Source organism: Ornithodoros turicata, chromosome 5 (assembly GCF_037126465.1).
Source record: "Ornithodoros turicata isolate Travis chromosome 5, ASM3712646v1, whole genome shotgun sequence".
Lineage (NCBI taxonomy): Eukaryota > Metazoa > Arthropoda > Arachnida > Ixodida > Argasidae > Ornithodoros > Ornithodoros turicata.
In genome coordinates this window covers 57,398,742-57,412,253 of record NC_088205.1, presented here as the reverse complement: position 1 = coordinate 57,412,253, position 13,512 = coordinate 57,398,742, and the positions used below count along the sequence as shown (strand labels likewise).

At 43.0% G+C, this 13,512-nt stretch overlaps 1 protein-coding gene across 11 annotated transcripts in view; it reads left to right on the top strand.

The window, feature by feature from the left end:
* Positions 1-13,512, top strand: part of LOC135394496 (phospholipid-transporting ATPase IA-like) — a 114,567-nt gene that overhangs the window by 39,467 nt on the left and 61,588 nt on the right. For 7 of the 11 annotated variants that reach the window (XM_064625259.1, XM_064625257.1, XM_064625266.1 and 4 more), the window contains 13 exons: positions 225-336; positions 888-987; positions 1,066-1,164; positions 1,701-1,746; positions 1,831-1,945; positions 2,256-2,325; positions 2,664-2,791; positions 2,908-2,978; positions 3,900-3,940; positions 4,148-4,204; positions 6,327-6,435; positions 9,090-9,220; positions 10,286-10,452. In XM_064625259.1, the coding sequence (XP_064481329.1) occupies positions 225-336; positions 888-987; positions 1,066-1,164; positions 1,701-1,746; positions 1,831-1,945; positions 2,256-2,325; positions 2,664-2,791; positions 2,908-2,978; positions 3,900-3,940; positions 4,148-4,204; positions 6,327-6,435; positions 9,090-9,220; positions 10,286-10,452 (1,246 nt within the window). The remainder of the gene's footprint in view (positions 1-224; positions 337-887; positions 988-1,065; positions 1,165-1,700; positions 1,747-1,830; positions 1,946-2,255; positions 2,326-2,663; positions 2,792-2,907; positions 2,979-3,899; positions 3,941-4,147; positions 4,205-6,326; positions 6,436-9,089; positions 9,221-10,285; positions 10,453-13,512) is intronic. The other 4 variants (XM_064625258.1, XM_064625267.1, XM_064625264.1 and 1 more) reach the window with 1 other exon arrangement.

The window sequence follows — 13,512 nt, the reverse complement described above, 5'->3', positions numbered from 1 at the left end:
TGTCTCGTGTGAAAATGATGAAAAAGAAGTAGCGCAAGCCATTTGTATACTCAGGAGACAGAAAGTCCCGGTTTGACTTGAACACCCCTCGTATATGTGTCCATACAGGATAGTATCTATTTCTAACTTAGCAAGATTAAGTTATACTATACGTGAAACAAATTACTGAGAGATACTGCTACAGTATGTGCAAGAAAACTCAGGTGCTGTTTATCCCATTTCAGCAGACGATGATGACAAGCACTCGGCCGCCGGCGAGCGTGCCGAACTCAGTGATCACCGCATTATTTACATCAACAGCCCGCAGAAGCAGAAATTCTGCTCAAATTCCATCTCGTAAGTGACCTGCTCTCAGTAAAAGTAAAGGTTGATTAAGGTCATTGTGCTTTGCAACGCATGGTATGCACTACAATAAAACACTGCATAACTGCGTTCTTGCATAACACTGAGGTAGGACCACTAGGCAACCCTGTGTTGCGGTCCTATTTTGCATTCAAAGTATACAAAAGAAAACTGACACAAAACTTGTACATAGATAGCAAAATATAGAAAGCAATAAAGACCGTAATTAATGCACTGCTGCGGTAATTTAACACAGAGGTCATTATTCCTTAGAGTATACATTCCAGTGGAAAAATTCACAGATAACAACGAATGACATAACTATAACATGTTTCATGTTCTTTGGTGATAGATTGTTTGATTGTTGTTGTAGTTTGCTGTAAGATTTGTCTCCATGAGGAAATACAGTGTTTGATTTTGTCTGGTTTGTCCAGTTTAGCATGTTTCGATCAATATATTTGATGGAGCTTGAGCCCTGTGTCATAGGTGAAGTTCATTGTTGTCTCTGTCTAATAGCAATGCTTCTGTTCCCATCTTTTTTTCAGTACCGCAAAGTATAACATGATCTCTTTCCTGCCCAAGTTCCTATTCGAGCAGTTTAGACGATATGCCAATGTCTTCTTCCTTTTCATAGCTCTTTTACAGGTAACATACCTACCTAATTTGTGTGTTGGGCTATCAGGCTGTTAGTGTTCATCTGTGTAAACATTTGTTCTACTTTAGCAAATCCCAAATGTATCACCAACTGGACGCTACACCACGGCTGTGCCGTTAGTGTTCATTCTAGTCGTATCGGCACTCAAAGAAATTGTGGAAGATTATGTAAGTTACCATTTACACTATTTATGCAAAGTTGATTGACAGTACAACAGATTGGTTAAGATGATCGCTTTCCACGCCGAGACTGGGAGGTGACACAGGTTCAAATCCTGTCACCGGCTGTGCTGTCTGAGGTTTTCCCTGGGTTTCCCGAAGACTTTCCAGACGAATGTCGACACAGTTCCCCCTGAAGTTGGCCCAGGATGCATACTAACCCCCCTGTCCCCCACTCCTTCCTGCTGTCCTCCCTCTATCTGTGCTCGTCTGTAACGCCGCTCATAGTCACAGTTGCTTTGCGGCGCTAACACGGAATTTAAAAAAAATAAAAAGATAAAAATAAACAAGTACAAGAGATTGAACATATTTGATGTCTTTAATTGCGAACTTACCTATTGATAATGTGTTAGGCTACCAGTATGTTGGAGCCCTTGAAGCATTCGGTGGATTATTGAAGCATTTTTACAGTGGATATGATAGACCATAGAGGAGACCCATGTTACAGTGACACAAATTACCCGTCTCATATTCTCTGTTTGTAGAAACGGCATGCGGCAGATGATGCTGTCAACCACAGTATAGTGCTCGGTGGGTATACGACACTTATCGGAACAATAGAAGAGGCATGAAACCGATGATCCGTGCCCTGACGTGGCTGTTATTTGTTTACAGCCCTGAGAGATGGAGAATGGAAGGGCATCCAGTGGACGCAGGTGTGCGTCGGAGATTTTCTCAAGATCACAGGGGGCCAGTTCTTTCCTGCTGACCTGGTCTTGCTCTCTTCCAGGTGCATTCATTTGCTGTCTGTTCTGGAATAAATATTGTATAGAATAATAGGGGTCGGTCATTGTTAAATTGGGTTTGCTAGTTTATTTACAATTTTTATATTTTGCTCTTTGTGTCGGACAAAACTGTCGGGACTCCCATTAGGGTAATAGAATAGCAGTTGGGAATGATGGCCCTATGCTGTGATTAATCTGTGACCACATTTGTTTCCTACTACAACTACAACTTTGTACTACAACTTCATTAAGACTTTGCTTTTTTTTTATGTCACTAGATATGGATCAGATTTGAATCTTTCCCTTCCTTTGCAGTGAGCCCCATGGCATGTGCTACATTGAGACTGCCAACTTGGATGGCGAAACAAACCTAAAAATTAGACAGGTTTGGGACTCTTTGCTTTTCTTAATTATACTAGCAAGCAGCGGTTCAAACCTAAAAAAATAGGTCCACCTTTCCTTGTTCTAGCCGATAATCGCAAAAACTTTATGTTCATGGTGGCCTCCAAGCCATGTCACTATTGTCACTGCTCAAATATTGCTCTTGATTGTTCATTTTAAAGTTTGATTTGAAAAGAGTGATTTTGTTAGCGTGCACTTGGCCAAAGCTGTGCTGCATTGAGACATTCTATTGAGGCTTTCAAGAGTGGAACATTTGTCACCCAGTTTTGACATCGATGCACGACTCTACAACAACACAGTGCTGATGGGTTGCCTTTGCAGGGGTTGCCCCAAACTGCAGAGATGCTGACCACAAAGGATCTACGTACTATGACGGGATTTGTAGAATGTGAGAACCCAAACCGTCATCTCTACGAGTTCAATGGCAACCTCAAGATGAACACCCTCAAGTAATGCCCTTCTACATACACTATGGTTTATGAGCATAATATGAATGTTTGTAGTGAACTTCCTAATGCTTGTGAGATTTTTCCTTTTGAGCCAGTGTCTTCTCACTTAATTTTAGGACTCTTCCTCTGAGTCCAGACCAGATCCTCCTTCGTGGGGCCATGCTAAGGAACACAACCTGGGTCTTTGGTAAGATCACCTTTACAGTTTAGTCGCGCCATATTTCGGCTCGCTGCTATCTTACCATGTCTGTACCTCCTGTCCATGTCGTCATGGTCCTATGTTTCACCGTTTACATCATGGCGAATAGCTCATGTGACCTAAAACATAGGAACTCATCATCATTTAGCACTTTTGGTTTTAATTGTTGTGATGGGCTGCGCGAATCAGTAAAGAGAGCGATAGCCATGTAGAATAGCATCCACATTTACCCAAAATCAGAGCATGCCAGCTTGCTTGCATGCTTTAATTTGGGTAAGTGTGAATGCTATTTTCTGCATAGCTATCGCTCCTTTACTTTCCAGCTTCTTTACGTCTTTTTCTGCTCTACAGCTGCACCCGCCTTCCACAAGAACGCACCTCTGCTGTTCCTGGAGAAAGCAGTGCGTCTCAGAGTGGAATGTAGCACATGTGAGGCACTAATAGCTGTTATGAAGATAATCTGAAGAGCTTAGTCCATAGTTCATCTTGAATATAATGCATGCTCAACTAACACATGCCAAAACGTATTTGAAAGGAAAGTAGCCATGGTCCAGACCATCTTGTGACCATGCTGACCATGGCATGTTGTGTTCAGTAATCAGAATGGTGGAGAGCATACACATGTTCTAGAATGTGTAAAGGATCTGTGTGAACCTGTGCTTAGCTGCTCCACATGTTCTGTAGTTCTTTATACCAGTTGACATAGTGTGCCCCTTGTTCTGCCTCTATGTTCCTGCAAGGCTCTTAAACATACTTACATGTTTTTACTCCCTCGTTATCTCTACGATTGCCTGCTTACATTGAAATCTAGTGTTATGTTCCGGCTGCTCTTTGAAAGGTTATGGTTAAAATTGCTCAGTAGCCGGAGTAGCTCGCCGTGATCGTGCATCTCGTCTTTCCTTTTTTAAGGGTTCGTCATCTACACTGGACATGAGACAAAGCTTATGATGGTACGTAGAATTCTCTCATGTGCCATCTAGTGTTCTTTCAAAGTCCACCCAGCGGACGTAACTTTGGTTTACGTTTGGTATGGTGTGAAATTCCAGTACAAAGTCACAACTGCAGCATATTTGCCATACCATAATGTACGATACCATAGAAGGTAAATTCTCGCATTGTCTTGGTAATGCCACCTGCCCTTGTGTGTCCTCTTGCAGAACTCCACTGCTGCACCACTAAAGCGATCGACTGTGGACAAGGTGACCAACACACAGGTCTGTAGAAGCTGTAGGAGTTAAATGTGACATACACACGCATGAAGTGCTGCACACCTTGCACACAAGTGAAGGGAAACTGCAATGTGACTAACTCAGGACAGTATTTCTTCTTAAATGTGGTGTAGACACACATTTTCGTGTAGAATATCTAGGCATGCAGAATTATGTTCACAGCATCATGACTGTTTTAGTGCTGCAAATGTAGGAAATTTCTAAATCTGAAAATCTTTATCTTTAGGAAAGACGAAAACATTGCATTCCATCGGAAGAGTGTTCCTTTTATGTTTCCCGATTACCTTCCTAAGCTGTTAATGAGAGAGTGCTGCTTATTTTTAACCTGCCCTATGCACTGATGTGTATGAAGTATGGAAATGAAGTGTCAGGTTGTGAACACCTTGCAATGACCATAATAAAATGAGCCGATATTGTTGCTTTGCCAGCTCTTTTAACATTTAGACTTATCGTGGTTATTGTATTTACTCTCATAATTAACCCTTTGAAGGGTACAGGCATTAACAGGCTTCATTTGGTGCGTCCGGAACGACTGTGCCACTGCAGGTGCGGGCGCACCAGTGCGTCTGAAGGTCTTGATTTTAATTTTCGCACGCTCTCTTTATGGCGCTGCTTTGGGAGTGCTGCTTTGACGCTGCTTGCTGCGCGACGCGCTTTGGGAGTGATGTTTGGCTGCTTGAGGCTTCTCCGGGGAACTGTAGCGCCATCTGTGGGCTATTTTTACAAGTGTACTGGTAATACCTCTGGAGGGTGAGCATCGCCTGTACTCCAGATGGCGGCGCAAGGAAACTAAACACGTGGGAGGTGTCAACACTCAGCACGGCATTCTCAGCTACGGAAGGACACCGAATTCGTATTGAGCACAACAAACGCCTTTGCATACAGCCGTGCCCTAAGTAGTACCACACTCTCGCGAACCTTTGCAGACAAGTAGTAGTTTCTGGTATACGTAACCAAAAAAAACAAGCAATATAACTATCAATGGCTTACTCATAGGAATGCTCGATAAATAACTTTTCGCAGTTCATCAGGTGTGTACATTGCTTATGAATAGAGCCTGAAGTTTCAGGGTTTAACCCGATTTTTACCCGGCAAATTGCCCTCACTGAGATGTCTGTAGGAATGCACACTAACTTGTTTGGCAGCAAATGCAGTTACATCACAGTTTGTACCAAGCCAGTACAGTTAGTTTGAGTAACTGAGCCCGATTTCTCCCTGAATTTAGCATTCTGCAACACCCGAATTCGCATGGATTTAGAGCATATGTAAATTTACCCAATTTTTGCCCCCCGAATTTAGAAAAAAAAAATTCCCAAAAACTTCAGGCTCTACTTATGAAGCCTTAACCATCTTAACATGCAGTTGTAATTTTTGCCCTCCGTTCAAAGGGTTAATGTGCTCTCGTAAGTAACTGTGAATATTGTAGCCACTAAAACCATGCCATTTGTACATGCAGTCACAAACAGTATTCAAAGTGATGCAGGATATGGTGTTGTCAGCACAGCTTATGGTCAGCTATGCCACCTTTATTATATTATTATTAGTTATTGAATATGTATGGATCCAAAGAATTTGCAGCATAGACATTCACAATCATGACAAATTGTACAGTATCTTCAAATGAATGTTATACATTCTGTGTGAGATGTACACATTTTATTGTTACGTTATAGTTATTGTGTTGTAGTTCATGTGGAAGTCAAAAATTTATAATTCACATACAGCACACCTCTGCACAGCACCTTCTGTTTCGACCTTGTTTGGATATGCTTGCAGATGAACAGGATGCAGAACCAAGGTTATAGGGTGCTTATTGGTCTTTCATTCTCATCACAGCAGCTGGGGTTTCATTACATGCTTTGAAGTAATGTGGCATAGCATGTAGTCATGTTTTCTAGGAGAAATTATGCATGTCCTGACTACTGGAACTGTAATATCAAACTGTACCTGTTGCTCAAGTTGGAAGCTGCTCTTAAGTGGGAGGCCGAAGACACAAGAATTTCACATTACTTTTTAAAACTGTCCCATCAGTGACACATGTTGGATTGCTGTTGTACATTGAAAACCATCATATATTTTTTCTCTCTCTCTCTCTCTTCTCCTGCAGATCATTATGCTCTTCCTACTGCTGATTGTACTGGCCTTGATTAGTGCTATTGCAAGTGAAATGTGGACCTCAAAGCATGCTGCAGTAGACTGGTACTTGGGCCTTGACGGTAGGCACTCTTTGCATCTATATATTCCACAATTTTCATGCTAGACATGTGTATATGTCTGACACACTGGTTTATTGCGGAGTACAGAAACTAGAACTGATCGTAGTACAAATTGGCTCATTTGGTCATCATTGGATCAAAGCGTATTTTCAGGTTCACGCATAAAAATCTTTAAATCACCTTTTTTGTTCCTGGACTGCAGTCATTATGTAAGAGTGTGAATGTTTTAAAGACAACCTCCCAGATATCAAATGAAAGTCCCCCGCTGGCACTGCTAAAGTTAACATGGGAGGGACGCCGCCCCTTCCTGAGTCAAAGTATATACTCAATTAACTTGGCCTAGGGTTATCTTAAGCTAAACAACAACGGTCCGCCTGTGTTGGTCCTGCACAGAGCTGGGGAAATTACTTTTATTTTGTAATGCACTAACGTTACTCATTACTTTTTCAAGAGCTAATGCATTATGTTACTCATTACTTTTGTGTGGTAGGTAATGCATTACTAATGCCATTACTTTTGCATTACTTTGCCAGAAAACTTTATAATAAGCACCACTTGTTCAGATGAAGCAGATGGCAAAATGGTGGTGCTATGTTGTACAAACACCATCCTGATTGTGGGGTAGCTACCTAGGGATTCCATGCTTCGGATTTCCAGTGTTCAATCTCGTCAGAAGGGATGAGACGTTGCCTCTTCACCTTGAAGAAGGCATCGTCTGAGGACTCCTCATTGGACACGTGATTCATGTGGGACTCTGGCAGTGCAAGTCTCTCGTATTCTTGTCGGTGACTTCTTTGCAAGTCCAAAGCAGCCAATCCCTTGACACTTTGTCACTTGTTCAAGGCGTAGAGGCTATTTTCTGTTACCTTCAGCCTCCTTCGACCCAAAAGTGCCACAGGGAAAGAAAAATAGAGGTGCTCCAAAAACTATGCGTGACATCTCAACAGGTGTTAACCTAATAATCAATACTCGCCTTTGTGTTCGCCATGGGTGCGAGTGCGCCCCTCTTGTCATTGTTAAAGACGAATAGAAAAATCCAGGGATTTTTCCAGCTTCTACACGGCACAAGTCTCAATTCTTATACAGTTTATGCAGATATCTCGTTTACCAGATATCTTGTGAAGAATTCCCAGATGTCTATATTGGTGAAACAGGACGAAAAATAAGCACAAGGATGAAGGAACATAGACGGGATATCACCAAATCTACAAAAAAAATCTGAACTATGTGACCACGTGTGACTATCCGGACACAAAGTTAACCTAGGTAACCCTGACATTTGAGCACGCGAGAAACGATGGGGAGTACGTAAACAACTAGAATCTTGGTTCATCAAAAGGATTAGCAATTCTGTCAACAAACACCCAGGCCCTCTTCCGGACTGCTACCTACCGTTAATAGATAAATAAGCAACTCAGCCAAGACACTTGTTGCTGATGATGGGAGCAGTACTGTTCCCAGAACGTCAAGCTTTTACTTGCTTTTAATGTTGGAGTGCCAGTGTGCGTTTTTTACCAATAACCACAGTTTATATGGTGAAGGAATGTTGTTCCCGAATCCTAAGTAATTCGTAACGCCACTACACGTTACTTGGTGAAAATGTAATGGCGTTACATTACTCATTACTTCTCTCCAAAGTGTAATGCGTTACCATAACTCATTACTCAATTGTAATGCACTACTTTGTAATGCGTTACTCCCCACCTTCGGTCCTGCAGCTTCAAAAGCAGGCTTCACCTAAATCAGGGAAGCATCAGGTGAAGCTCACTTTCAGGCTGGTGTCGTTTATATTCGGGGAATAGTCAAATGTTCGGGAAAACCAAATATTAGATATGCGATTCGCGAATCAGATGCATTCAGTGATTGATATGCGATTCAAATTCGAGAACTCGAATATTCGCACACCCCTATATTGTAGGTCTCAAGTCAGCAAAAAGTGATGCAGTGGTAAATCAGGGAATAACACTACTCGTGGAATCAGATACAGTCAAATCTCGATATAACGAAATGCTATACAACGAAATTCGCGGTACAATGAAATAATTTGTATTCCCTCCCGCAATTCGCTGCCATATTTCGTCACGCGCAATACACCGAAATATTTGGTAGTGCAAAAGAAATAAACTGGTTATGGCGCTACTGGTAATGTAACGCCACTGAGCTAATAAGTCATATTATGCTGGTCATCTAGGACATTATTTTGAAGATTGTACTTGTTTAGCAGCACGATGTGCCTGATCCAGGCTGCTCCATGACACACAGATGACTTCACCTTACCTGGCATCACCATGGTTCAGCCATCAATGTGCGACTCGTGAAAACTTTTTTTTTTTCTGGGCAATGACATTGTGCACACGGTGTTACATTGAAAAAGATATGTCATGCTCCTGGATCTTGTTCAGTTTCTGCCAAGTCACACACCCAAGGACAATGCTAACTGGGCATTCATGTAGAGTAGACACATGCCTATATGTTTCACATTCTGTATTTGTGTTATTCAAGGAAACCACCCCACTGCAATTACTTTACAAAATATTCAGTTGAAGTTTTCTTTGTTTGCAAATTTTCGACTTATCCCCTTATTGCATACAGAGGTTCAATTGTGCATTTGATCATAATGTGAAGGCATCGTTACATCACTCGCTACTTTTCAGACCTCAGCAGCAACAGCAACTTTGGATTCAACTTCCTTACTTTCATCATCCTTTACAACAACCTCATCCCAATCAGCTTGCAAGTCACTCTCGAAATGGTTCGCTTTATCCAAGCAAGCTTCATCAACATGGTTAGTCACGCAGCATTCCATTGTGTTTTTGGACTTTGCTCTCGTAGCAAGGTTTTCTGTAAAACGAGTAGCGTAAGGGTCCTGATGCTGAGAAGTTGCTGAGCTCACTTTTGGCACAGCTGGACTTCCTGACTGCAGTGTCGCAACAGCATGGCATGCTTGAGTGCTGACAGAGTCCGCACAGGCCCTTTGAACCTGGAAGTCCATACTTCAAGCCCTTGAAGTTGGAGCTGCCCTTGAAATTTTGGAGTAGTATTTCTTCACGCTCTCATTTGAAGGACAACACCACTGCTTGAACTGTTCCCTCCGTCTATTTCCTGAACTAGGCATTCCATGTAAATGTGTTCACCTACCAGACCAAATCTAGACTGACTTTGCTCCTCTGTCTGGCCACACTGGGATCTCCAAGCGTGTCTATTTCTGCCAGTTAGCACTTTCTTGTAAACGTCATCTGGCAACCCTTCGTACAAACGTAGTCTGCATGTGTGCCCACCTTCGTCTGCATGTTCACCGTGAGCTTTTTGTTTAATGCTGTCTGACCCTTTTGAGAGCTGTGACATTGCTGTAATGTGCACATATTAAGCTGAAGTGTGCGTTAAAGGAAGTTAAAAATCGGAGTTCAAGGGTCTGCCAAGGTGGATATGAAGAGTTGTAATAGTTATTTCACTTTGATATTTTTTGCTTAATATTTCTAGAATAATGTTCTCTGCATAGCTGTACTAGTAGAGTATACACATAATTCAGTTCTGCAGAGATATTGCCTTAAAAGTGTGTGGAGGTTTGTGAAAACCTTGAAAAATTTCCCAAATTATCGGTATGTACCCTGGCTGGGTTTTGTGTACACAGTGTTATGAGCCATGTGATCAAGGGATCCCTTTCTGTGAAAACAAGCAAGGTTGATTTGTGCAAATCTTAGCATAATAAAAAAGTTAGCCCACTGCTTTAGTAACACGGACGTTAATAATCTGGTCTAAGGATTTAACAGCCTTTTTGAACAGCCTGTGCTTGGCTAGGTTTGACTGGTTTTAAGATTGTGCTTACTGTACATTAGTACTATTATGGCAGGATATCGATATGTATCATGAAGACACGGACACTCCCGCCATGGCACGGACGTCAAACCTCAATGAAGAGCTGGGACAAGTAAAGTACATATTCTCTGACAAGACAGGCACACTCACATGCAACGTCATGGAGTTCAAGCGCTGCAGCATTGCAGGACACCTCTATGGGTATGTTGAATTGCTCACTTCTGCGAGCAGAGTTTATGCAATTCCGTGTACCAGATGCACAGGAGTGGGCACACATCTGTAGAGGAAGACTACCTCCTCTACATTTGTCTCCTCCTTGCATTTGTGCAGTTCCAAATGTCAGACGCTACATATCTAGAAATGCCCTCTTTGTACGTGCAGTGTAATTAATCCAAAACACATATACAGTCAAACCCGCGCATAACGATCCCTCGCACAACGATAAACCTAATCAAACGATCGTTTCTGCTTTTACCGTCAGAAAATGCATTATGTCTAGGGCCTGACTTTTTCGGGTTTTATTTTTGGCCAAATTCGGGGGGTAAATATCGGGTGATATTTTTCATTCGAAAATTCGGGTTAAATCCCGTTACGGCATATTCTGTCGTCAGGAATTCGGGTGTATTCGGGTGATTTTTTTTTTTGTTTAATAAAAATTTGTCTTAACACGGAACTAATGTTTAGCAATGTTATCAAACTTTATTTTAATGCACGCTTATGAGCATGCCACGCGACCCGGATGTTTTCGGGTAGATTCGGGTTAAACCCGAATTTTACAGATTTCGTTCGGGGGGTAAATATTGGGCGGATGCGGGTTTAACCCTAAAAAGTCAGGCCCTAATTATGTCTATGGACGAACTACCCTCGTGTAACGATAAAAATCGCCGTTCCCAGTACTCGTACAACGATGGCCGATGCCCGCGAGAACGCTTTGGCACCTGCGCTGTCGGGCGCTACGCCCTTCCGCGAATTGTAGGACATAGGGGAAAACTGGAACGGAACACCACGAGACTGTGCCCTTAGTCATAGCACCCTTTGCACACGGACCCTTTTTGCGTGACCTCGTGACCTATTTTGAGCCTTCAGGACCGCTACAGGATTTCGTACAGGAAGGTTGGTGGTGAAAGCGCTTCTATGGACAGTGCCGGGAAGGCGGCATGGCTGGACAAGCACCTCCTGGACATCTTTGAAAAGTACGAAGAGAAGGATATCTACAACAGTGATGAAACCGGACTGTTTTACCTGCTGTTACCTTCAGGAAAACACAGCAAGGTACGACTCAGTGTTCCTTTGTGCAAATATGGACGGTAGCGGCCGCAGGACACCGTTCGTCATTGGGAAATCGAAGAAGCCACGTGGCTTCACAAATGCCGCAGCGATCCCTGTGCGGTACCGCGCCAGTACAAAAGCATGGATGATCCGACAACTTTTCAAGGAGTGGCTCGAAGACAGCGTGTTGTCGACAGAATTATTTTCAACATTGACCGGAGAAGGGCGCAGGGACAGGACCATGTCCTGGACCTGAAAGTAATGCCGTTAATGGCTGTTCAGTTTCTAAGCGCAGCGTGGTACGAGGTGCGGCACGCCACGATACGAAACTGCTTTTTGAAAGGAGGCTTCATTCCGCCCAACCTCGAAACATTCGTCAACGACGACGACGACGACATGGATTTTGCTGCAGCCAACACTGAACGCATGTGAGAACAGGCCAGTAATTCAAGCGTGGTGGAGGAAGACATGTCGTGGGAAGAGTACCTCTGCATTGACAATGATGTCTTTGTGGCGGAACCGGTGACGGAAGATACAATTGTCCAGGAAATACAGGCCCGCGACGCAGATGACGATAGCACATCAGATGAGGATGGACAGGACAGACAGGGGACAAGAACCGACGACTCAAAACCAACAAATGAACACTTTATTCAACGTAGAGAAAGTGGAAGAAGCGATAAAGAGTTCATTAGCTGGTCTTGAGTCGTCGTCTGTTCTTGTCCCGTGTCCGTCCTGTCTAGTACCCCTCTCGCTGCTTCTGAGACTCAAGGGAACGTTTTCGTTCAATGGAAAATCTGTCCACTCAAGATGCTGAAATCATCACACTGCATCACGGAAAAATAAAGAAATATGTGGGCATTGTGTGCAGCAGACGTGCATCCACAGGTGGCTCCATTTATACACTAATTTAAAAGAATAATATGCCTGGATGGCTCAAAGTATTTACTGAAGTAGTTACAGTATTTAAATACTACTGTCTTAATGTATTTATATATTGTATTTAATTACTGTTATCATAAAGTATTTATAGGTAGTATTTATCAGGGTGTCGAACCGAACCCGAACCGAAAACCGCACCCGAACCGTTATTTTTGCCGGGACCGAACCTGAACCGAAATTTTCATGACAGTGCTGAACCCGAACCGGAGCAGAACCGTAAAAAATAATAGCGGTAACCGGTTCGCAACAAAACGGTTCGGACATAAAAGAAGTCAGCATAAGAGTTCCTCTTCATCCCCGAACGAAGGCACATTGGTATGATCATCACGCGCCTATATCATGGATTTCAGAAATTTTCACCTAGCAGTCAGACGACGACGTATAGTAAGTATACTTTCAGTGTCTTTTTAACACGTTGAAGCGCTGTTGTCCTTGTGAGCGCCGCGGCTAGCGCCCCACGCACGCGGTGATGCGGAGTCTACTCTTCAGAGACGAGGTGCCACGCGGACGAATGAAACAGGAATGGAGTAGGCCAGTTATGTAGCTCTACAGGACGAATATGTGATCAAATAAGCGCCCAAGATTTCCCTTTACACGTGAGCAGTACAAATTAAACAAGTCAGAAACATGAGAAGTGGAGAAGGAGCGTACGCAGAACGGTGCCTGTTTGATTGGTCGTGGTTTGAAAAGTAAATGTGGTTCTTATTGGTAGTGCAGTGGTGTCGTGACACATTGCCTTTGTGTTGTGGGTAAACTAGTACACTGCTGTGAGCTCGGACAGAGTAAGGCTGGCGGCTTATTTTCGACATGCTTCAGTACGGTTTCAGATCGATTCACGCTGCAAAGGCAGTGTGCCGGCAAGTACTGTCGTCTATATGTTACGCTGTCCATCTTATTAGGCTTCCTTTAAGTGTATCTTGCTGGCACTGTGCGTGTGAAAAAAGAGATTTTGGGAACAGAAAGTAGCAGGACTACACCGCTTCAACAGCGTGGACTCTATTTGGAATAAGTGTTCATCCATTTCTCATTGCTCTCGCTAAAGGGCTACCT